At 46.3% G+C, this 25,201-nt stretch overlaps 1 protein-coding gene across 1 annotated transcript in view; it reads right to left on the bottom strand.

The window, feature by feature from the left end:
• Positions 1 to 25,201, bottom strand: part of evpla (envoplakin a) — a 178,380-nt gene that overhangs the window by 92,755 nt on the left and 60,424 nt on the right. The window contains exons 4-8 of the mRNA XM_072482997.1: positions 17,769 to 17,892; positions 15,623 to 15,754; positions 14,425 to 14,466; positions 3,079 to 3,240; positions 1,309 to 1,416 (exon numbers count right to left, since the gene is read on the bottom strand). Coding sequence (XP_072339098.1) covers positions 1,309 to 1,416; positions 3,079 to 3,240; positions 14,425 to 14,466; positions 15,623 to 15,754; positions 17,769 to 17,892 — 568 coding nt within the window. The remainder of the gene's footprint in view (positions 1 to 1,308; positions 1,417 to 3,078; positions 3,241 to 14,424; positions 14,467 to 15,622; positions 15,755 to 17,768; positions 17,893 to 25,201) is intronic.

The raw sequence follows: 25,201 nt of genomic DNA, 5'->3' as shown, positions 1-25,201 counted from the left end.
GTTCAGGTTGATTAGTTTGGACTGGTTCAGGTTGGTTGGTTTGGAATGGTTCAGGTTGATTGGTTTGTACAGGTTCAGGTTGGTTGGTTTGTACAGGTTCAGGTTGATTAGTTTGGACTGGTTCAGGTTGGTTGGTTTGTACAGGTTCAGGTTGATTGGTTTGGACTGGTTCAGGTTGGTTGGTTTGTACAGGTTCAGGTTGATTAGTTTGGACTGGTTCAGGTTGATTGGTTTGTACAGGTTCAGGTTGATTGGTTTGGACTGGTTCAGGTTGATTAATTTGGAGTGGTTCAGGTTGATTAGTTTGGACTGGTTCAGGATGGTTGGTTTGGAATGGTTCAGGTTGATTGGTTTGGAATGGTTCAAGTTGATTGGTTTGGACTGGTTCAGGTTGATTGGTTTGGAAATGTTCAGGTCCATTAGTTTGGACTGGTTCAGGTTGGTTGGTTTGGAATGGTTCAGGTTGATTGGTTTGGAATGGTTCAGGTTGATCTCTTTAGACTAGTTCAGATTGATTGGTTTGGACAGGTTCAGGTTGCTTGGTTTGTACAGGTTCATGTTGGTCGGTTTGGAAATGTTCAGGTTGATTGGTTTGGACTGGTTCAGTTTGGTTGGTTTGGACTGGTTCAGGTTGATTGGTTTGGACTGGTTCAGGTTGATTGGTTTGTACTGGTTCAGGTTGGTTGGTTTGGAATGGTTCAGGTTGATTGGTTTGGACTGGTTCAGGTTGATTGGTTTGGACTGGTTCAGGTTGCTTGGTTTGTACTGGTTCAGGTTGGTTGGTTTGGAATGGTTCAGGTTGATTGGTTTGGACTGGTTCTGGTTGATTGGTTTGGACTGGTTCAGGTTGGTTGGTTTTGGACTAGTTCAGGTTGATTGGTTTGGACTGGATCAGGTTGATTGGTTTTGGACTAGTTCAGGTTGATTGGTTTAGAGTGGTTCAGATTAATTGGTTTAAAATGGCACGGTGGGTAATTGGAGCGGTTGCCCTTTCTCCTTGCCAATCAACTGGGGAGGTGGAGGTACTCGGTGCTAGTGCTGGGTCGTAAGATAGCACCAAGCCTGTAAATATCTCAATCTGTGTACCCAGCAAACCAACTCTGCCTCAAGATATTACACTCAGATTTGATTGGTTTGGACCGCCTCAGGTTAATTGATTTAGACTGGTTCAGTTTGAATAGTTTATCATGGTTCATTGCCTTGTTTGCTTCACCCTTCATTGTCATCAGAACTGATTTGTACCTCCCTAATATTTGATCAGTTCGGGATCAATACGTCTCTAAAATGTAATCAGTCATTGATTTGTACCTCAATTGCTGCACTGCCTGGATGTTTCAGCTTCATCAATCTCTCCCCATCATCCTGGATTCTATTAATAGCTGCTTCCTCATCCAACAGCCCATTTTCTTTAAAGCTCTAGAGGTAAATAGAACAAAGTATTATAAGTTAAATAGTGCATATATTCAGCAGCATCTGTGAAGGGAGACACTGAACCTTTCAGAATGATAACATAGGAGTAGGCCATTCAGCCCATCGAACCTACCTCACCATTCAAAATGATCAATGCCATTTTCCCGCACTATCTCCATATCCCTTGATGTCATTAGTATTCAGAAATCTACCGATTTCACTCTTTTTAAAAATAAATTTAGAGTACCCAATTCTCTTTTTTTCCAATTAAAGGGCAATTTTAGCATGGCCAATCCACCTACCCTGCAAATCTATGGGTTGTGGGGTGAGACTCACGCATGCACATGGAGAATGTGCAAACTCCGCACGGACAATGACCCGGGGCTGGGATCAAACCCGGGTCCTCAGCGCCATGAGGCAGCAGTGCAAACCACTGCGCCACCGTGCCGCCCCAGCCGTTTTCAGTCTTGAACACGCTCAATGACTGAGACTCCACAACCGTCTGGAGTAGAGAATTCCAAAGATTCACCACCCTCTGTGTGAAGGAATTTCTTCTGACCTCAGTCCTAAATCTCAGTCCCTTATTCTGAGACTGTGCCCACTGGTTCTAGACACACCAGCCAAGGGAAACAGCCTATTTACATTTATCCCCCGTCAGGTCCTGTGAGAATTTTGTACGTTTCAATGAGATCACCTCTCATTCTTCAAAACTCCTGAGAATACAGGCCTAGTCTCCCCAATCGGGCAGCACGGTAGCCTTGTGGATAGCACAATTGCTTCACAGCTCCAGGGTCCCAGGTTCGATTCCAGATTGGGTCACTGTCTGTGCGGAGTCTGCACGTCCTCCCTGTGTGTGCGTGGGTTTCCTCCGGGTTCTCCGGTTTCCTCCCACAGTCCAAAGATGTGCAGGTTAGGTGGATTGGCCATGATAAATTGCCCTTAGTGTCCAAAATTGCCCTTAGTGTTGGGTGGGGTTACTGGGTTATGGGGAAAGGGTGGCGGTGATGACCTTGGGTAGGGTGCTCTTTCCAAGAGCCAGTACAGACTCGATGGGCCGAATGGCCTCCTTCTGCACTGTAAATTCTATGATAATCTATGATAATCTATGATAATCTGTCCTCAGAAGACAATCCTGCCATCCCAGGGATTCACCTGGTAGATCTCCATTACGCTCCCCTGTGGCAAATATATCCTTCCTCGGATAAGAAGACCAAAACTGTAAAGGTTTGTCTAGGTATGGTCTCGCCAAGGCTCTATACTATTACAGTAAGACATCTCTACTCCTGTACTCAAATCCCATGTGATCAGAACAGAGGACCATATGTCCTCGCAAGTCTTGTCCAACATGTTGAGGAAAGTGAGAGATTTAATCTGCAACAAACACTGTCTGAACAGGAATGACATAGGAAATTCCAAGATAGTTTTAAACAAAGCAAACCCATCTGTCTATCTCAATCTTATTCTTCGATTTAAACAAGATATTTTAACAGTGAAAGTACGAAAAAGTAACGTAACATATAAATAGAACGCATTTCAAGATGGTTGACTGTAAATCAAAGGCTAGAAATGTCACATTCGTATCTCTGTTTTGTTTCACCAACGCCAAGCCATTTAAAATAGGAGTGCTGAACAAAGGTTTTATGTTTGTAGGTCTGAGTTCCCACTCACCTCGTATTGCCTGCGAGCTTCCTCTGGCTCCATCATCTTGTCGCTCCAGTCCTGCCGCACAATCTTTTCCTGTTGATCATTCATGAATAGTAGCTGTTTGGTACAAGTCTGCGTGTAGTCATAGAGAGTATCCAATTGGTGACCTCGCAGCTTGGAGGATTCCTGAGTAAAAACAAACACAATTCCTCTAGACAGCTACAAGACACAAACATCACCTTCCAAGCCCACAATCTTACCACGTAGAACAGGCATTGTCAAACTCGGGGGCGCGACTCGCGGGTGGGTCGCAGGCGGATATCGGGAGGGTCGCGGCGCCGTCTGTCGCGGCGCTCCCGATTGCGCAAATCTGCGCGCAACAGCCGCAGCAGCTGGCTTTTAATAATGCCGGCTGCAAGCTGCCTTCGAAATGGCCGCGAATAGGTAAACAAAATGTGGCAGCACTGCGCATGTGCGCCGGTGATCAGGCACGCACGCACAGAGCGGATGCTTTTTTTTAAACAGTCGCAGCTATTTTTATTACAAGTTCGGGAGGGTTTTATTCATTTTATTTTATTCATTTTATTTATTTATTTTTTTTACATGTTCAGGGGGGGGTTTTATTTGATAACATTTTACAGGAAAAAAATGCAGAACTTTGGACAGATGGAGACACCATACTTTCCGACACCGGAAGGCTTCACCTTCATCCAACAGGTTCCATTGGAGGAGCGTATACGAGGGCCAAAGGGACCCAAAACCATTTCCTCCATTTTTGTCAGCAGCAAACAAGGTAAGAGAAAATGGTGGGTCACGCAGGTCAGCCGGCGTAGGCCACGAAGGTCGGCCGGCGTGGGTCGCGAAAGTCGGCCGGAATGGGTCGTGAAAGTCGGCCGGAATGGGTCGTGAAAGTCAGCTGGATTGGGTCCCGAAGATTGGCCGGTTGGTAAAAATGGGTCCCCGGAAAAAAAGTTTGAAAAACACTGACCTGGAAGGACAAGGCGAGCAGACACATGGGAACAGCACCAACCATAAGTTCCCCTCCACGCCACTCACTATCCTGCCTTCGAGACATATGCCTGTTCCTTCCCTGTTGCTGGGTCAAAAAACTGGAACTACCACTCTAACAGGCAAAGGCTGCAGCGGATCAAGAGGCAGATCACCAGCACCTTCTTAGGAGCTATTAGTGTGGAGCAAAAAATGCTCGCCTTGCTAGTGATACTCACATACTTAAAACAAATTTAAAAAGGAATACAGCGGCCCCAACATCTGACTAATGGAGGACCGAAGCATTGTGGTTTTTGTGGTGGTATTTTCAACACTCAAACTTAACAAGTGTATTGCAGGGGTTGGTGTGGGCAGGCTATTTGATTCGGAAATGAATTGAGCGGTATTGAGCAACAGAGCCAGGAGCAGACAAACTGGTGGGGGAACATAATGGGGAACAGCTATGGGTGCACAGAAGGGCAGGAGGCAAGGATACAAGAGTCCTGTCATTGCTGGGGGAACAGGGAACCCGAGTAGGAAAGCACTTGTAGAGAGCCTGGCATCTGAAACAGACAAGACAAGCAGACAGACACACACACAGGTAGTCGGACTGACAGATACTCAGGCAGTCAGACCAACAGACACACATGCAGTCAGATAGGCAGACGCACAGGCAATCAGACAAACAGATACACAGTCAGTCAAACCAACAGACACATAGGCAGTCAGATAGTCAGACACATAGACAATCAGACAGACACAAAGGTAATAAGACAGACAGGTACCCAGTCAGTCAGACCGACAGACACACAAGCAATCAGATAGTCAGACACACAGGAGTCAGACAGACATATGGACAGTCATCACAGACAGTCAGACTGACAGGTGGTCAGACAGACAGGCACAGGCAATCAGACAGTCAGACAGACAAGCAGTCAGTCTGACAGACAGACACACAGGAAGACAGACATACAGACAGGCAGTCACACTGACAGCCAGACAGACACAGGTAGTCAGACTGGCAGCAGTCAGACAGTCAGACTGACAGACACATAAGCAGTCAGACATACTCACAGGCAGTCAGACACACATTCAGACAGTCAGACGGACAGACTCATAGGCAGTCAGACAGACACACACACACACACAAGCAGTCAGGCTGACAGACAGACTGACAGGCAGACAGACACACACACTGACAGACTGACAGGCACACAGGCAAACAGGCCGACAAACACCCATGAGAACTGTGGTAGGCTATATTAGGGATATCGCGGTACCTAGGTGGGATGTACCTTATACTGCAGTGTGAGTGGTAGAACCTGGTAAAATGAACTTGTAAATAATTGTCTGTAAATATGTGTATTGCATGCAAAGACACTGAAGGGTACCGCTATAACCTCTACCACAGTAAAAGCAAGGCCACCACCCCCGCCGGACTCTTTTTTAAACAGGGGGTGAATGTGGTAGGCTATATTAGGGGTGTCGCGGTACCTAGGTGGGATGTACCTTATACTGTAGTGTGAGTGGTAGAACCTGCCTGCTGGTTCCACCCAGCAGGCGGAGCATAAGAGTCTGTGTTTCACCCACAGCAGTCATTCTGTACCGGAGCTGCTGGGGTAACTACTTGTTCATTAAAGCCTTCAATTGGACGACAATCTCGCTTCAGTAGTGATTGATCATGCACCAAGCACACAGAAATATAGTGGAAAGCAGGGAGCCAGGTGAACAGCTCTGTAGCACCAGAAAACTGCAAAATGACAGACAGGAGAAAAATGGAAAGAGAAGAGAAACTAAAGTTAGAAGCGAAGTGAAGATCCATCGAATCACGACAATGCAGAAGGAGGCCATTCGGCCCATAAAGTCTGTACCAACCCTCTGAAAGAGCACTTTACCTGGGCCCTCACCCCATGTTGCACATCTTTGGATGAGGAGAGAAACATAAATGGAAGAGATTGTTCAGACCATTACCTCATTAAGAGTACCTAATTATTTTTTTTCCAATTAAGAGGCAATTTAGCGTGGCCTATCCACCTAACCTGCACATCTTTGGATTGTGGGGATGAGACCCACGCAGACACAGGGAGAATGTGCAAACTCCACGCAGTGACCCGGGGCCGAGATCGAACCCGGGTCCTCAGCGTCGTAGGCAGCAGTGCTACCCACTATGTCACGTGTCGCTCTGATCAGACAATTACCACCATCAATGTCATTAGCTGGAATCATGATGTGGAGATGCCGGCGTTGGACTGGGGTGAGCACAGTAAGAAGTCCTACAACACCAGGTTAAAGTTCAACAGGTTTGTTTCGAATCACTAGCTTTCGGAGCACTGCTCCTTCCTCAGGTGAATATGATTAGCTTGAGTGCGAGAGGGTTGAGTGTTGTGATGGGGGGAAAAATATACACTGACCAATTTTGTGGCTGATAGCACCTATGTCTTTAAACACCAAATGGAATATGTACGAGGGAGTTCGGTAAAGAAACCCATCAGAACATGGTTCAGACTCAGGAGGGCTCCTATATTACATTATATTTGTAATCAGTTAAGGTAAAGTGTAAAAATGGCAGGAGATCCCAGACCCGTGTTATGCTCCTCGTGCTCAATGTGGGAGTCCAGAGACGCAGCCGATGCCCCTGACTCCTTCATGTGCAGGAAGTGTGTCCAGCTGCAGCTCCTGTTCGACCGCATGACGGCTCTGGACCTGCGGGTGGACTCACTTTGGAGCATCCGCGATGCTGAGGAGGTCGTGGATAGCACGTTCAGTGAGTTGGTCACACCGCAGATTAGGACTGGTGAGGAAGACAGGGAATGGGTGACCAAAAGGCAGAGAAAGAGCAGGAAGGCAGTGCAGGTGTCCCCTGTGGTCATCTCCCTCCAAAACAGGTATACCGTTTTGGATACTATTGGGGGAGATGACTCACCAGGGGAAGGCAGTAGTAGCCAGGCTCATGGCACCGTGGCTGGCTCTGCTGCACAGAAGGGCAGGAAAAAGACTGACAGGGCTATAGTCAGAGGGGATTCAATCGTAAGGGGAGTAGACAGTCGTTTCTGTGGTCGAAAACGAGACTCCCGAATGGTATGTTGCCTCCTGGGAGCACGGATCAGGGATGTCTCAGATCGGCTGCAGGACATACTGAAGGGGGAGGGTGAATAGCCAGTTGTCGTGGTGCATATAGGCACCAACGATATAGGTAAAAAACAGGATGAGGTCCTACAATCAGGATTGCGACCAGTGACATGAGACAGTCAGAGTAGAAATTCAAGAATAGTCAGAATGAATACGTGGCTTGAGAGATGGTGCAGGAGGGAGGGGTTCAGATTTTTGGGACATTGGAATCGGTTCTGGGGGCAGAGGGACCATTACAAATCGGATGGTCTACACCTGGGCAGGACTGGGGAGATTTTAAACTAATGTGGCAGGGGGATGAGAACCAGATTAGGAGGTTAGAGGTCAGTAAAGAGGCAGCAACTAAAGCCAGTAAGGTAGAATTACATAGAATTTACAGTGCAGAAGGAGGACATTCGGCCCATCGAGTCTGCACCAGCTCTTGGAAAAAGCACCCTACCCAAGGTCCACACCTCCACCCTATCCCCATAACCCAGTAACCCCACCGAATCCCCATAACCCAGTAACCCCACCCAACACTAAGGGCAATTTTGGACACTATGGGCAATTTAGCATGGCCAATCCACCTAACCCGCACATCTTTGGACTGTGGGAGGAAACCCGAGCACCCGGAGGAAACCCACGCACACACGGGGAGGATGTGCAGACTCCGCACAGACAGTGACCCAATCTGGAATCGAACCTGGGACCCTGGAGCTGTGACGCAATTGTGCTAACCACCATGCTACCGTGTTCCCCGTACGAGATAATAAACTCATTGTGGCTAAGGGGAAGAGTAGACAGGGAAGAGATGATGAACGCAAAGGGACAGGTGGTCTGAGGTGCATTTGTTTTAATGCGAGAAGTGTAGCAGGTACAAAGAAGAAAGAACAAAGAAATGTACAGCACAGGAACAGGCCCTTCGGCCCTCCAAGCCCGTGCCGACCGTGCTGCCCGACTAAACTACAATCTTCTACACTTCCTGGGTCCGTATCCCTCTATTCCCATCCTATTCATGTACTTGTCAAGATGCCCCTTAAATGTCACTATCGTCCCTGCTTCCACCACCTCCTCCGGTAGCGAGTTCCAGGCACCCACAACCCTCTGTGTAAAAAACTTGCCTCATATATCTACTCTAAACCTTGCCCCGCTCACCTTAAACCTATGCCCCCTAGTAATTGACCCCTCTACCCCGGGGAAAAGCCTCTGACTATCCACTCTGTCTATGCCCCTCATAATTTTGTAGACCTCTATCAGGTCGCCCCTCAACCTCCTTCGTTCCAGTGAGAACAAACCGAGTTTATTCAACCGCTCCTCATAGCTAATGCCCTCCATACCAGGCAACATTCTGGTAAATCTCTTCTGCACCCTCTCTAAAGCCACCACATCCTTCTGGTAGTGTGGCGACCAGAATGGAACACTATACTCCAAGTGTGGCCTAACTAAGGTTCTATACAGCTGTAACATGACTTGCCAATTCTTATACTCAATGCCCCGACCAATGAAGGCAAGCATGCCGTATGCCTTTTTGACTACCTTCTCCACCTGTGTTGCCCCTTTCAGTGACCTGTGGACCTGTACCCCTATATCTCTCTGATTTTCAATACTCTTGAGGGTTCTACCATTCACTGTATATTCCCTACCTGCATTAGACCTTCCAAAATTCATAACCTCACATTTGTCCGGATTAAACTCCATCTGCCATCTCTCCGCCCAAGTCGCCAAACAATCTAAATCCTGCTGTATCCTCTGACAGTCCTCATCGCTATCCGCTATTCCACCAACCTTTGTGTCGTCTGCAAACTTACTAATCAGACCAGTTACATTTTCCTCCAAATCATCTATATATACTACAAAAAGCAAAGATCCCAGCACTGATCCCTGTGGAACACCACTGGTCACAGCCCTCCAATTAGAAAAACATCCTTCCATAGCTACTCTCTGCCTTCTATGACCTAGCCAGTTCTGTATCCACCTTGCCAGCTCACCCCTGATCCCGTGTGTCTTCACCTTTTGTACTAGTCTACCATGAGGGACCTTGTCAAAGGCCTTACTGAAGTCCATATAGACAACATCCACTGCCCTACCTGCATCAATCATCTTTGTGACCTCCTCGAAAAACTGTATCAAGTTAGTGAGACACGACCTCCCCTTCACAAAACCATGCTGCCTCTCACTAATACATCCATTTGCTTCCAAATGGGAGTAGATCCTGTCTCGAAGAATTCTCTCCAGTAATTTCCCTACCACTGAAGTAAGGCTCACCGGCCTGTAGTTCCCGGGATTATCCTTGCTACCCTTCTTAAACAGAGGAACAACATTGGCTATTCTCCAGTCCTCCGGGACATCACCTGAAGACAGTGAGGATCAAAAGATTTCTGTCAAGGCCTCAGCAATTTCCTCTCCAGCCTCCTTCAGTATTCTGGGGTAGATCCCATCAGGCCCTGGGGACTTATCTACCTTAATATTTTTTAAGACACCCAACACCTCGTCTTTTTGGATCTCAATGTGGTAAGGCAGATGAACTTAGGGCTTGGATTAGTACCTGGGAATATGATGTTATTGGTATTACTGAGACTTGGTTGAGGGAAGGGCAAGATTGGCAACTAAATATCCCAGAGTATAGATGCTTCAGGAGGGATAGAGAGGGAGGTAAAAGGGGTGGAGGAGTTGCATTACTGGTCAGAGATGATATCACAGCTGTGATTAAGGAGGACACTATGGAGGATTCGAGCACTGAGGCAATATGGGTAGAGCTAAGAAATAGGAAGGGTGCAGTAACATTGTTGGGACTTTACTACAGGCCTCCCAAAAGCGAGCGTGAAGTAGAGGTACAAATATGTAGACAGATTATAGAAAAATGTAGGAGCAATAGGGTGGTCGTGATGGCATATTTTAACTTCCCCAACATTGAATGGGACTCGTAGTGTTGGGGGCGTAGATGGAGCAGAATTTGTAAAGAGCATCCAGGAGAGTTTTTTTGAGCGGTATGTAAATAGTCCAACTCGGGAAGGGGCCATACTGGACCTGATATTGGGGAATGATCCCGGCCAGGTGATTGAAGTTTCAGTCGGTGATTACTTTGGGAATAGCAATCACAATTCCGTAAGTTTTAGAATACTCATGGACAAAGGCGAGAGTGGTCCTAAAGGAAGAGTGCTAAATTGAGGAAAGGCCAAGTATAACAAAATTCAGCAGGAGCTAGGGAATGTGGATTGGGAGCAGCTGTTTAAGGGTAAATCCAAATTTGAAATGTGGGAGTCTTTTAAGGAAAGGTTGATTAGAGTGCAGGACAGACATGCCCCTGTGAAAATGAGGGATAGAAATGGCAAGATTAGGGAACCATGGATGACAGGTGGAATTGTGAGACTAGCTAAGATGAAAAAGGAAGCATACATAAGATCTAGGCGACTTGAAACTGATGAAGCTTTGGAGGAATATCGGGAAAGTAGGACAAATCTCAAACGCGCAATAAAGAGGGCTAAAAGTGGTCATGAAATATCTTTGGGTAACAGGGTTAAGGAAAATCCCAAAGCCTTTTATTCGTATATAAGGAGCAAGAGGGTAACTAGAGAAAGGATTGGCCCACTCAAAGACAAAAGAGGGAATTTATGCGTGGAGTCAGAGGAAATGGGTGAGATTCTTAATGAGTACTTCGCATCAGTATTCACCAAGGGAAGGGACATGACGGATGTTGAGGTTAGGGATGGATGTTTAAATACTCTAGGTCAAGTCGGCATAAGGAAGGGGGAAGTTTTGGGTATTCTAAAAGGCATTAAGGTGGACAAGTCCCCAGGTCCAGATGAGATCTATCCCAGGTTACTGAGGGAAGCGAGGGACGAAATAGCCGGGGCCTTAACAGATTTCTTTGCAGCATCCTTGAGCACAGGTTAGGTCCCGGAGGACTGGAAAATTGCTAATGTTGTCCCTTTGTTTAAGAAGGGTAGCAGGGATAACCAGGGAATTATAGACCTGTGAGCTTGACGTCAGTGGTAGGCAAACTGTTGGAGAAGATAGGATCTATTCACATTTGGAAGAAAATAGACTTATCAGTGATAGGCAGCATGGTTTTGTGCAGGGAAGGTCATGTCTCACAAACCTAATAGAATTCTTTGAGGAAGTGACAAAGTTAATTGATGAGGGAAGGGCTGTAGATGTAATATACATGGACTTCAGTAAGGTATTTGATAACGTTTCCCATGGCAGGTTGATGGAAAAAGTGAAGTCGCATGGGGTTCAGGGTGTACTAGCTAGATGGATAAAGATCTGGCTGGGCAACAGGAGACAGAGAGTAGTGGTGGAAGGGAGTGTCTCAAAATGGAGAAAGATGACTAGTGGTGTTCCACAGGGATCCGTGCTCGGACCACTGTTGTTTGTGATATACATAAATGATCTGGACGAAGGTATAGGTGGTCTGATTAGCAAGTTTGCAGATGATCTTAAGATTGGTGGAGCTGCAGATAGCGAGGGGGACTGTCAGAGAGTACAGCAAAATATAGATAGATTGGAGAGTTGGGCAGAGAAATGACAAATGGAGTTCAATCCAGGCAAATGCGAGGTGGTGCATTTTGGAAGATCCAATTCAAGAGCGAACTATAACAGTCAATGGAAGAGTCCTGGGGAAAATTGATGTACAGAGAGAGCTGGGAGTTCAGGTCCATTGTACCCTGAAGGTGGCAACGCAGGTCGATACAGTGGTCAAGAAGGCATACAGCATGCTTGCCTTCATTGGACGGGGTATTGAGTACAAGAGCTGGCAGGTCATGTTACAGTTGTACAGGACTTTGGTTAGGCCACATTTGGAATACTGCGTGTAGTTCTGGTCGCCACATTACCAGAAGGATGTGGATGCTTTAGAGAGGGTGCAGAGGAGGTTCTCCAGGATGTTGCCTGGTATGGAGGGTGCTAGCTATGAAGAAAGGTTGAGCAGATTAGGATTGTTTTCGTTGGAAAGAGGGAGGTTGAGGGGGGACCTGATTGAGGTCTACAAAATTATGAGAGGTATGGACAGGGTGGATAGCAACAAGCTTTTTCCAAGAGTGGGGGTGTCAATTACAAGGGTTCACGATTTCAAGGTGAGAGGGGGGAAGTTTAAGGGAGATGTGCGTGGAAAGTTTTTTACGCAGAAGGTGGTGGGTGCCTGGAACGCTTTAAGATGCATCTAGACAGATATATGAACGAGCGGGGAACAGAGGGAAGTAGATCCTTGGAAAATAGGCGACAGGTTTTGATAAAGGATCTGGACCGGCGCAGGCTGGGAGAGCTGAAGGGCCTGTTCTTGTGCTGTGATTTTCTTTGTTCTTGTTCTTTGTTCAGTCTCCACTGGCCGGGCCACTGAACAGGCTGAGATTGAATCTGACACAAAATCGACTAGGGCTGGATTTTAGAGGACAATTTTGGGGGATGGAAGTTGGCAGCCAGCAGCCACACACTTGGAGGAATCCCACCTCGTAGCCATTACACACCACCGGTGGGCAGAGAGAGTGGGAGTCCCACTCCTCAATGGACAGGAAGCCTCGCCTTTGAGAGAATCTGCTTGTCTAGTAGCTCTGGCAGCCTTGGCAATGCCACAGCTCAGTTGTGGGCACTGTGGGGACTGCTAGGAGGAGCAGAAAGAAAAATGATGGCGGACGGGAACAGGTAAGCCCTGTTCCTTTGGTGCGGGGGGTGGGGGGGGAGGGGATCTGAGAGCCCAGTGAGGGATCTGGGATTTGGAGGGCAGGTGACGCGGAACAAAGTGGTGGGAGGGAGAGAGAGTGGGGTTTACCTCATGGGCACCTGGGACACCCCAAATTTTATGTGGCCCCCCTTCCTGCCAGCCTTTTTCAAGGTGGCCTCAAATAATAGTCTATCCACTCCAATAAAATACCCTGTTTTATTGGCTTAGTGCCAAACTCAATTGACCGTTAGTTATTTATTTAAATATGGCGGGCAGACTGGGGATTTTGGTGCCCGCCCACCTGCTGTATTATGGGGGACAGCTCAGGGTTTGCAGAAATGTAGTGGGGTGGGAACCCCTCAGATTTCACATGCCTTCTCATCACCAAAAACACAGCTGGCAATGGGGCAATAAACTCCAACCCTGACACTGGAAGTGATGCTGAACAGACTGAAGTGAATGGATGACATAATTCACATTTGCCCTCTGCAGCTGACTCATAAATAAACAACGGTGTGACAAAAGGAGTATTTGAGGAATATTGCACTCTAAATATTGGGGCAATTTAAGGGTTAAACACCTGGGATTACTTCGTGTTTGACTGTAGTGGTCATGTTTTAAAAAAAAGATTTTGTTTGCAGGGCCTGGGAGCTTTTAGGAGCCAGAGGTGAAAATGACCAGAAGAATGTGATTTTCAGTCTGGGCTAATGCACTGTGGTTTGACTTGGGAAAGCCCCTGGAAGTTAATGTGCTTTCAGCCTGGAGAGTTAATTTGTTTTTCAGCTTGGGGGGATTATGTCATTGCTGGGTGGAGCTAAGGGATGCAGAGAGACATTTTGAGAAAGCTTTGGAAAGGAATTGAAGTCTGATCTGTCTGACCCTGAGTCCAGAATTCTCTCCCAGTAGGATAGTTATAAAAAGAGCAATACTATTTAAAGCAGAGCAGTCTTGTCTGAGGACAAGGAAGAAGCTAAAGCTCGTCAGGTAAACCAGTTGTTTGAAAATATGCAGCCAGAGTCTGAAGGAGTTCTAACAGGAGCCAAATCTATCCTGTAAAACACGTATTACTCTCGGCCATGCTAATTTTGAGATGGAGTGAGATCTGTATGTTTGTTTTCTTGTTGTTTAATGGGGAATTGAGTAGTAGTGTGTAGCGCACAAAGACTCCGTGAGACAAATAGAGTGAAGTCGATGAGACTTTATTAAGCGTGTCTGTTCCCCCGCAGCTCGATAGTAGAATGGCCTGCGGGGGAGGACTCCGGCTTCTTATACTCCGCCTTCAGGGCGGAGCTAGAGGTCAACGGCCAACCAGGACCCGGGATCTGTTAGCCAATGACATTAGGGCTTCCAGTCCCACATGACCCCTAATACATACTACCACATAGTGTTTTAGGGATAATGGTAAGCTGTTCTCTTCGGGTGTGAAGTTAGAGTTTAATATTGTATTCATAATAAAGTTTGGTTTCAAAAATACCAAATCCCTATTTCTTCATGCAATCACTCCTGGAGTGAATCATTCTTTCCGCACAGTCTTACAAAATAAACTAAAATATTGAGGTCTCGGTCCAGTATCCCAGCCTGGGGTCCGGTCTGGGATTGTAATAACCATAACTTACCACCAGGTTTTTGTACTGCTTCTGGACATTCTTGAGTTCCTGCTGTAAGACAAAGAAAAAGACATCAGTATTTTGCTGCTTCCACTCCCACTTGCTCTTCCAAATTGTGTTTCACCACTTTGAAGGTTTTCAAAAAGCTTGTTGTCTTTTAAATCTGTCGTTCTGTGACAGAAGATGGTAATCCTTCCCTTAACCTGTTATTTTCCCTTCTCCTCAATTTGGTTTAGAATGATATTGGAAAATAAGGAAATGGTGGATGAATTGTATTTTGTATCAGTCTTCACTGTAGAGGACACAAGTAACATCCCAGAAACAGGTGCAAATCAGGAAATGGAAGGGAGCAGGGAACTCAGGTTGGTATCTCATCAGAAAGATGGGACCTCAACAGTGCAGCATTCCCTCAGTAGTCCAGAGGAATGTCAGCCCAGATTATGTGTTCAAGTTTCTTCCTAACCAGAGATGAGAGCACAAGATGACACCCATGGGGAATGAATTCTTCAATCCTGTAAAACAAGCCATTGATAAGCAGCTGGGAAGGAGTAGGCATTTACTGGGAAGGAGTAGGGGGGGGGGGGGGGGTGAGGAGGAGTGGGGGGAACACACTGCCCTGTCCATCTGTAATTATTGCATATTCGTACTCTCCTCAGCTGCGATTGGCTGGAACTGTTCACCATAATTGCCAAGGGAGGACATATTCCCCAATAACGGCACCTGGTCTGCCAAGTAATATAGAACAGCTTCTCTCCTTTGGGATGTAGTGCCCACAAACATTTCTGAAACAGTGACAATCTCAAAACAAAATACATTGCAGTAAATATTGTGCTCCATGGTCCTTAAATAGAAACCCTACCGTGCAAAAGGAGGCCATTTGACCCATCAAGTCTGAAGCGATCTACTAAAAGAGCACCCTAACTAGACCCACTAATCCCTTAACCCCATAACCCCAACATACGCATCTTTGGACACTAAGGGGCAATTTATCCTGGCCAATCCACCTAACCTGCACATCTTTGGACTGTGGGAGGAAACCGAAGCTCCCGAAGGAAACCCACGCAGACATGGGTAAACGTGCAAACTCGACACAGACAGTCACTCAAAGTTGGAATAGAACCCGCGTCCCTGGTGCTGAGGCATCAGTGCTAACCATTGTGCCACCGTGCCATCCAATGCTGGCTGTGGTCATGCAACTCTTCCTTACCGGGTTGGTGATGGTCTGACTGTTGATTTGTGGTCCATAGGCTTCAATTTCTTTACTCAGTATGTGGTTACTTGCAACCTGTTTTTCTAATTGTGGCAGCTGTGGTCCGAATCCACCATTATCAACATCCCTCTGTCAACATACAAATGGAAAATATGAAAAGTAGCAAAAATGGGAGGGCTTTGCATAACTCAGATAGGATCACAACTTGCTGCATTAGGAAAGTTCTCCTTATCTTGATTTCTGGTCCTTTCCGAATCGTGTTACCAACCCAACTCGGTGATAAAAGTTTCACCCTTTTCACTCGATTGGAATCTTTCAAATTTAATATAAAATCTACTCAATTGAGAAGCTCTTGCTCAAACTTTTAAGTTAACACATGTAAAAGTGGAACATGTGAACACAGGGCCTTCAAATGGCTCAAACCATCAGGATAGGTTTGGAGTGTTTAATCCACTGATTTTACAGGTCAACGGTCATCTTATTGCTTTGCATTGCTGCAAACATATGATTCCTAGAAACCAGACAATTCCTACTCTTTGTTATCAATACAAAGCAAAAAGAAACCCGTTCCACACGTGCAAAGACAGATAGTGTATAAATTTCCACCAAACCAGAGGCCCCATGATCGACGAAAGCAGAATATGAAATGCTTCATATATTTAAAATACATATTTTTCAACTACTTTCTTCAGAACTCTAGAAACTTCAGCGGGATCTTTCAGTCCCGTTCAAACCGCAACAATCTCTGAATGCTTTAGGGCAGGAATAGGTTACATGGGTGGGGCGGGGTGATGGATTTGAAAAGATGGGAATCCTGGAGGACTGGAGAATAGCTAATGTGGTACTGTGTTTAAGGGAGGTAGCAGGGATATTCCAGGAAACTATAGGCCGGTGAGCCTCACGTCGGTAGTAGGTAAATTATTGGAGACAATTCTCAGGGACAAATGGACAAATGGAAACAAATGGACTCGTTAGCGATAGACAGCATGGTTTTGTGATGGGGAGGTCGTGCCTCACTAACTTGATCAAGTTGTTTGAGGAGGTGACAAAGATGATAGATGAGAGGAGGGTGGCGGATGTTGTTCAAGAGGATGGTCAGAGGATGCAGCAGGACATAGATAGGTTGGAGACTTGGGCAGAGAAATGTCAAATGGAGTTTAATCCAGACAAATGTGAGGTGATGCATTTTGGTAGGTCTAACATAGAGGGGAAATATACCGTAAATGGTAAATCTCTGAGGAATATAGAAAGTCAGAGAGATCTGGATATGCAGGTCCACAGATCTTTGAAAGTGTCAACACAAGTGGTCAAGGTAGTCAAGAAAGTATACGGAATGCTTGCCTTCATTGGAAAGGGCATCGAGTATAAAAACTGGCACGTCATGCTGCAGTTGTATAGAATCTTGGTAAGGCCGCACTTCGAATATTGCGCACAATTCTGCTCGCCATACTACCAGAACGATATGGAGGCTTTGGAGAGGGTGCAGAGGAGATTTATCAGGATGTTGCCTGGTCTGGAGGGGTTAGCTATGCGGAGAGGCTGAATAGACTCGGACTGTTTTCATTAGAACGACAGAGGTTGAGGGGTGACCTGATAGAGGTCTACAAGATTATGAGGGGCACGGATAGAGTGGATGGGGAGGCACTCTTTCCCAGGGTGGAGGGGTCAGTCACCAGGGGGCATAGATTTAAGGTCCGTGGGGCAAAGTTTAGAGGAGATGTGCGAGGCAGGTTTTTTATGCAGAGGGTGGTGAGTGCCTGGAACGCGCTGCCAGGGGAAGTTGTGGAAGATAATACATTAACAGCGATCAAAAGGCATCTTGACAAATACATGGATAGGATGGGTATAGAGGGTTACGGCACAAGGAAGTGCTGAGGGTTTTGGCAAAGGTTGGTATCATGACCGGTACAGGCTTGGAGGGCCAAAGGACCTGTTCCTGTGCTGTATTGTACCTTGTTCTTTGAGAATTTCAACTGGAAGCTACTGTATGTCAGCAAGCACAGAGGTAATGGGTGAATTGGACTTGGTGCATTTTAGGAGACAAGTTTTAGATGTTCTCATGTACATGGAAATGGTACAAGCTGTTTCCTGCTGTGTATCCTGGTCCCTTGGTTAGGGTGTTAGCAGAGAATGGGTACTGTACCTGCTTCTGTCTCAGGATGTCTGGCCAGTCCACAGAATTATCCATTTTGGGGATTTCAAGCTTCTCATAAATGTCTCGATATGATGAGCACTGATGCACCCAACGTTCATGCATTCTCTTGACACTAAATAGAAACAAACATTAAACATGTGTAAAGGCCTTTCCTGTTGATTCCCTTATTTCCCATTTCTGTTTTTTGTCAGTTTGATCCTTGGATATTTAAGTCGAGTAGAGGAAGTGAGCAGCTCAAAAGTTGCAAAATTGCACACTGTGCAGCAGAACTCAGGCTTTCTGGCATCCAAGCGATCGGAGGCATTTGGTTCGATTGGTTGGCTGGTGGCCACTGAATGGGCCAAAGGCCATATTCTGCCCGGCGATAGGCACTGATTGGGTCCTACCCACGTAGGATGGTTTTCAGAGAACCCCGGAAGGGACAGTCGGGCCCTGGACGCAGAGAGGAAAATCTGTGTCTGTCTCTCTCTCTCTCTCTTTCTCCAGAAATGCTGCCGAGCTGCTGTTTCCTGAACCTGTAGAGATGTTTTTGAGACCTTGATGAAATACAGTTGAAAACCAATACAGATTGAAAGCAAAAACCTGCAACTGATGGCCAAGACGGAAGAAAAGTGTACTTCCCCCGCTGTGTTTATCTGTCTTGTGTGTGTGTAGAGGGTGGGGTGAGTTAAAGAGCAGGGTTAGGGTCTAGATAATAGTTAACCAGTTGTATTTTCTGTCTATTTACTCATTGTTATTATTATTAATAAAAATTAATTGAGTTTAAATTTACAAACTGGTGATTGTAGTTATTATATTTTTATAAATTTAGAGTACCCAATTATTTTCTTTAAGGGGCAATTTAGCCTGGCCAATCTACCTGTCCTGCACATCTTTGGATTGTGGGGGTGAGACGCACGCAGACACGGGGAGAAGGTGCAAACTCCACATGGACAGTGACCTGGGTCCGGGATCGAACTCGGGTCCTCAGCGTCGTGAGGCAGCAGTGCTAATCACTGTGCCGCCGTGCCGCCCCTAGAATGCCAAATTTCAAACGATCAAAACAATTTAAACCAAAGGACGAAAGGTTGGCACGGCAGTGGTACAGTGTAGGGGAGGCAGTGGCGTAGCGGTATTGTGGGGTAGCAATCCAGAGTCCCAGGGTACTGCTCTTGGGGATCCGGCTTTGAATCCCACCACGGAAGGTGGGGAAACTTGAATTCAATAAAAATAAGTCTAATGATGACCATGAAACCATTGTATAAAAACTCATCTGGTTCATTAACCTCCTTTAGGGAAGGAAATCTGCCGTCCTTATCTGGTGTGGCCTACATGTGACTCCAGATCCACAGCAATGTAGTTGACTATTAAATGCTCTCTGAAATGGTTGAACAACTTGCACAGTTCAAGGTGCAATTAGGGATGGACAATAAACCCTGCTCACATGAATGAAAAAAAAGTCAACTCTGATTGAGATATTACCATGGAGAAAGCAATGGGGAAATATAGACTCCCATGCCTCCAGGTAATTCAAAAGTGATGCAAGGCTTGAACACATTCTATTTGTTTGCAGAGGACGGGGTCCTTCCGTATGAACATATGTCACTTCTAGCACTGTAAATGAGCCACGTTAGGAACTTGACAGATTGGTTGTTCATGTAGCTATTCAGCAAGAGCTGCCCGATGGCAGGATCACATCTAACAGCATATGATGTATGGATTGAATTGGATTGGATTTGTTTCTTGTCACGTGTACCGAGGTACAGTGAAAAGTATTGTTCTGCATACAGTATGAATTTCAGTGTTGGTTCAATTTCAGGTACGTGGGCCGTATGTCTCAACAATTGGATCATTGAATCAAACATGTTCTTTTGGCTGCTCATAATAGGCAGAGTACAGACTGTACTGAACTAGCTCATGCATGCAAAATCCATAACAAAATGTCTACTGTTGGATGAGATTCCTCGATTGGGTAGAAGGTTTTGAACAATCCTGAGTGCACCAATAGCTACTCTAACAACCAATTTAAGATAATCAGTCAAGTTCCTAAAGTGGCTCATTTACACTTGCTAGAAGCGACATACATTCATGTGCAGGGACTCTTCCTTTACAAACAAAAGGGATATGTTCTTGCCTTGTGCCTTTTTAAATTACCTGGGCGCTGAGGGAGTCTATTGGCGGGATTCTCTGAGCTCTCAGCTGCGTGTTTCTCGATGGCAGGAGGTGGCACGCCATTCGCTGGGGGCAGGATTCACCGCTCCTGCCGCTGTCAATGGGAATTCCTATTGAAGCCACACCATGCTGCTGGAAAACACATGGGCGGGGCTGAGCTGTTAGCAGGCGGGACAAAAAAGTCCTGCTGCCATTGAACAGCCAGAGAACTCCAGCCGATAGATCCCTGTGGCTTTCTCCATGGCAATGTCTTGGCAAATCAGAATTGACTTGCTGACTAATTAGCACCCTTTTCTCCTGTAATATAAATTGTTACGATGCTTTGAAATTTGGAATTCTTGCATTTGTCCTGATGAAAGAAAAATCAAAAGCTCCAGCAACATAGAATCCCTACAGTGCAGAAGGAGGCTATTTGGCCCCCCTGGAACAGCACTCTACCTCGGCCCGCTCCCCAGTCCTATCCCCATAACACCACTTAACTTTCACACTAAAGGGCGATTTAGCATGGCAAACCACCAAATCTGCACATCTTTGGACTGTGGGAGGAAACCGGAGCACCCGGAGGAAACCCACGCAGACACGGGAAGAACGTGCAAACTCCACACAGGCAATCATCCAAGGCCAGAATTGAACCTGGATCCCTGACACTATGAGGCAGCAGTGCTAACTGCTGTGCTGCCCTAGTGGAGGCGATGAAGGAGAAAGTTATTGACATTCCACCTGGAGGGTTATTGGAATGTGTTCATAGGAGTGGTTATTCAGATTGAGTTCATGATTCACTGAAAGGGAAATTCAATAAATATTTTAAAGACAGACTGTACGAGACTACATAGAATGCGGAGGGAAATGGGTTTAGATTAGATTCCAGCAGATGGCCTTAGTGCATTAACTTATATGATCCTAAACCATTCAAAATCCTCAATTTGAGTGCTGCCCACAACAAAAACTCACATTTTGATGGGGTCTTGAACAGAGTGAAGTACTCTTTACAGGGGTGTTAGAACATAGAACATAACAGTGCAGAACAGGCCCTTCGGCCCTCGATGTTGCGTCGACCTGTGAAACCACTCTAAAACCCATTTACACTATTCCCTTATCGTCCATATGTCTATCCAATGACCATTTGAATGCTTTTGGTGTTGGCGAGTCCACGACTGTTGCAGGCAGGGCATTCCACGCCCTTACTACTCTCTGAGTAAAGAACCTACCTCTGACATCTGTCTTATATCTATCTCCCCTCAATTTAAAGCTATGTCCCCTCGTGCTAGACATCACCATCCGAGGAAAAAGTCTCTCACTGTCCACCCTATCCAATCCTCTGATCATCTTGTATGTCTCAATTAAGTCACCTCTTAACCTTCTTCTCTCTAACGAAAACAGTGTCAAGTCCCTCAGCCTTTCCTCATAAGATCTTCCCTCCATACCAGGCAACATTCTGGTAAATCACCTCTGCACCCTTTCCAATGCTTCCACATTCTTCCGATAATACGTCAACCAGAATTGCACGCAATACTACAAATGCGGCCACACCAGAGTTTTGTACAGCTGCAACATGACCTCATGGCTCCGAAACTCAATCCCTCTACCAATAAAAGCTAACACACCGTACGCCTTCTTAACAACCCTCTCAACCTGGGTGGCACCTTTCAGGGATCTATGTACATGGACACCGAGATCTCTCTGCTCATCCACACTGCCAAGAATCTTACCATTAGCCCAGTACTCTGTCTTCCTGTTATTCCTTCCAAAATGAATCACCTCACACTTTTCTGCATTAAACTCCATTTGCCACCTCTCAGCCCAGCGCTGCAGCTTATCTATGTCCCTCTGTAACTTGTAACCTCCTTCCGCACTGTCCACAACTCCACCGACTTTAGTGTCATCTGCAAATTTACTCACCCACCTTCTACGCTCTCCTCAAGGTCATTTATAAAAATGACAAACAGCAGTGGCCACAAAACAGATCCTTGTGGTACACCACTAGTAACTGGACTCCAGTCTGAACATTTCCCATCAACCACCACCCTTTGTCTTCTTCCAGCTAGCCAATTTCTGATCCAAACTGCTAAATCACCCTGAATCCCATGCCTCCGTATTTTCTGCAGTAGCCTACCGTGGGGAACCTTATCAAACGCTTTACTGAAATCCATATACACCACATCAACTGCTTTACCCTCATCCACCTGTTTGGTCACCTTCTCAAAGAACTCAATAAGGTTTGTGAGGCACGACCTACCCTTCACAAAACCGTGTTGACTGTCTCTAATCAAATTATTCCTTTCCAGATGATTATACATCCTATCTCTTATAAACCTTTCCAAGATTTTGCCCACAACAGAAGTAAGGCTCACTGGTCTATCATTATCGGGGTTGTCTCTACTCCCCTTCTTGAACAAGGGGACAACATTTGCTATCCTCCAGTCTTCTGGCACTATTCCTGTAGACAAAGATGACTTAAAGATCAAAGCCAAAGGCTCAGCAATCTCTTCCCTAGCTGCCCAGAGAATCCTAGGATAATCCCATCTGGCCCAGGAGACTTGTCTATTTTCAAACTTTCCAGAATTGCTAACACCTCCTCCTTATGAATTTCAAGCCCTTCTACTCTAGTAGCCTGAATCTCAGTATTCTCCTCGACAACATTGTCTTTGTCCTGTGTGAATACTGACGAAAAATATTAATTTAGCACCTCTCCTATCTCCTCGGTCTCCAAGCACAGCTTGCCACTACTGTCCTTGACTGGCCCTACTCTTACCCTAGTCATTTGTTTATTCCTGACATATCTATAAAAAGCTTTAGGGTTATCCTTGATCCTACATGCCAAAGACTTCTCATGTCCCCTCCTGGCTCTTCTTAGCTCTCTCTTTAGGTCCTTCCTAGCTAACTTGTAACTCTCAAGCGCCCTAACTGAACCTTCATGTCTCATCTTTACATAAGCCTCCTTCTTCCTCTTGACAAGTGTTTCAGCTGCTTTAGTAAATCATGGTTCCCTTGCTCGACCACTTCCTCCCTGCCTGACAGGTACATACTTATCAAGGACACGCAGTAACTGTTCCTTGAACAAGCTCCACATTTACATTGTGCCCATCTCCGGCAGTTTTCCTCTCCATTCGATGCATCCTAAGTCATGCCGCATCGCATCATAATTGCCTTTCCCCCAGATATAACTCTTGCCCTGCGGTATATACCTATCCCTTTCCATCACTAAAGTAAACGTAATCAAATTATGGTCACTATCACCAAAGTGCTCACCTATCTCCAAATCTAACACCTGTCCTGGTTCATTTCCCAGTACCAAATCCAATATGGCCTCGCCTCTCGTTGGCCTATCTACATACTGTGTCAGGAAACCCTCCTGCACGCATTGGACAAAAACGGACCCATCTAAAGTACTCGAACTATAGCGTTTCCAGTCAATATTTGGAAAGTTAAAGTCCCCCATACCAGCTACCCTGTTGCTTTCGCTCCTATCCAGAATCATCTTTGCAATCCTTTCCTCTACATCTCTGGAACTTTTCGGAGGCCTATAGAAAACCCCTAACAGTATGACCTCTCCTTTCCTGTTTCTAACCTCAGCCCATACTACCTCAGTAGACGAGTCCTCATCAAACGTCCTTTCTGCCACCGTAATACTGTCCTTGACCAACAATGCCACCCCTCCCCCTCTTTTATCACCTTCCCTGAGCTTACTGAAATATCTAAACCCCGGCACCTGCAACAACCATTCCTATCCCTGCTCTATCCATGTCTCCGAAATGGCCACAACATCGAAGTCCCAGGTACCAACCCATGCCGCAAGTTCACCCACCTTATTCCGGATGCTCCTGGCATTGAAGAAGACACACTTTAAACCACCTTCCTGCCTGCCGGTACACTCCTGCAACTTTGAAACCTTACTCATGACCTCACTACTCTCAACCTCCTGTGTACTGGAGCTACAATTCAGGTTTCCAAACCCCTGCTGAACTAGTTTAAACCCTCCCGATGAGCATTAGCAAATTTCCCCCCAGGATATTGGTACCCCTCTGGTCCAGGTGTAGACCATCCCGTTTGTAGAGGTCCCACTGACCCCAGAATGAGCTCCAATTATCCAGAAATCTGAAACCCTCCCTCCTGCACCATCCCTGTAGCCACGTGTTCAACTCCTCTCTCTCCCTATTCCTCGTCTCGCTATCACGTGGCACGGGTAACAACCCAGAGATAATAACTCTGTTTGTCCTAGATCTAAGTTTCCACCCTAGCTCCCTGAATTCCTGCCTTACATCCCTATCCCTTTTCCTACCTATGTCGTTGGTACCTATGTGGACCACGACTTGGGGCTGCTCCCCCTCCCCCTTAAGGATCACGATCGGAGACATCACGCACCCTGGCACCTGGGAGGCAACACACCAACCACGAGTCTCTCTCGTTCCCACAGAATCTCCTATCTATCCCCCTAACTATGGAGTCTCCAATGACTATTGCTCTGCTCCTCTCCCCCCTTCCCTTCTGAGCAACAGGGACAGACTCTGTGCCAGAGACCTGTACCCCATGGCTTACCCCAGGTAAGTCGTCATCCCCAACAGTATCCAAAGCGGTATACTTGTTACTAAGGGCAATGACCACAGGGGATCCCTGTACTGACTGCTTCCTCCCAGCCCCTCTCACCGTCACCCATCTATCTTTATTCTTCGGAGTAACTACATCCCTGAAGCTTCTATCTATCACCACCTCTGCCTCCCGAATGATCCGAAGTTCATCCAGCTCCAGCTCCAGTTCCCTAACGCGGTTTCTGAGGAGCTGGAGATGGGTGCACTTCCCACAGATGAAATCAGCAGGAATACTGACGGCGTCCCTCACCTCAAACATTCTGCAGGAGGAACAGTGCACTACCTTCCCTGCCATCCCCTTTAGATAAAAAAAGAAAAAGAAAGAAAGAGCTTACCTGTTATTCACTCCCCTTCTCAGCAAGCACTCACTCAACAACCTGTGCGCCCCGCACGATAACACCTGAGGGAAAATAAAAGAAAAACTACTTACCAGTCACCAATCCCTTACCTGCAGGCTGTGACGTCACGGTTCAACTTCTTTCTACTTCTACCTGCCCTCGAGCCTTCCTCTTGATCTTTACAGCGGTTGTTTTTTTTTGGTTAGAGGAGGGGGTAGGGAGGGAAACACTGAAGAAGTGTTTTGGGTTCAAGTGTCACTTGACAACAGCTCCTCCACAAGCCACCTTCAAGTTAGGGTGAGGACATGGACGTATGCAAATTTCCCCCGCAACAGCCAATCAGCAG

This window comes from Scyliorhinus torazame, chromosome 18 (genome assembly GCF_047496885.1).
Source record: "Scyliorhinus torazame isolate Kashiwa2021f chromosome 18, sScyTor2.1, whole genome shotgun sequence".
Taxonomy (NCBI): domain Eukaryota; kingdom Metazoa; phylum Chordata; class Chondrichthyes; order Carcharhiniformes; family Scyliorhinidae; genus Scyliorhinus; species Scyliorhinus torazame.
This window is presented reverse-complemented; position numbering and strand designations above follow the sequence as displayed.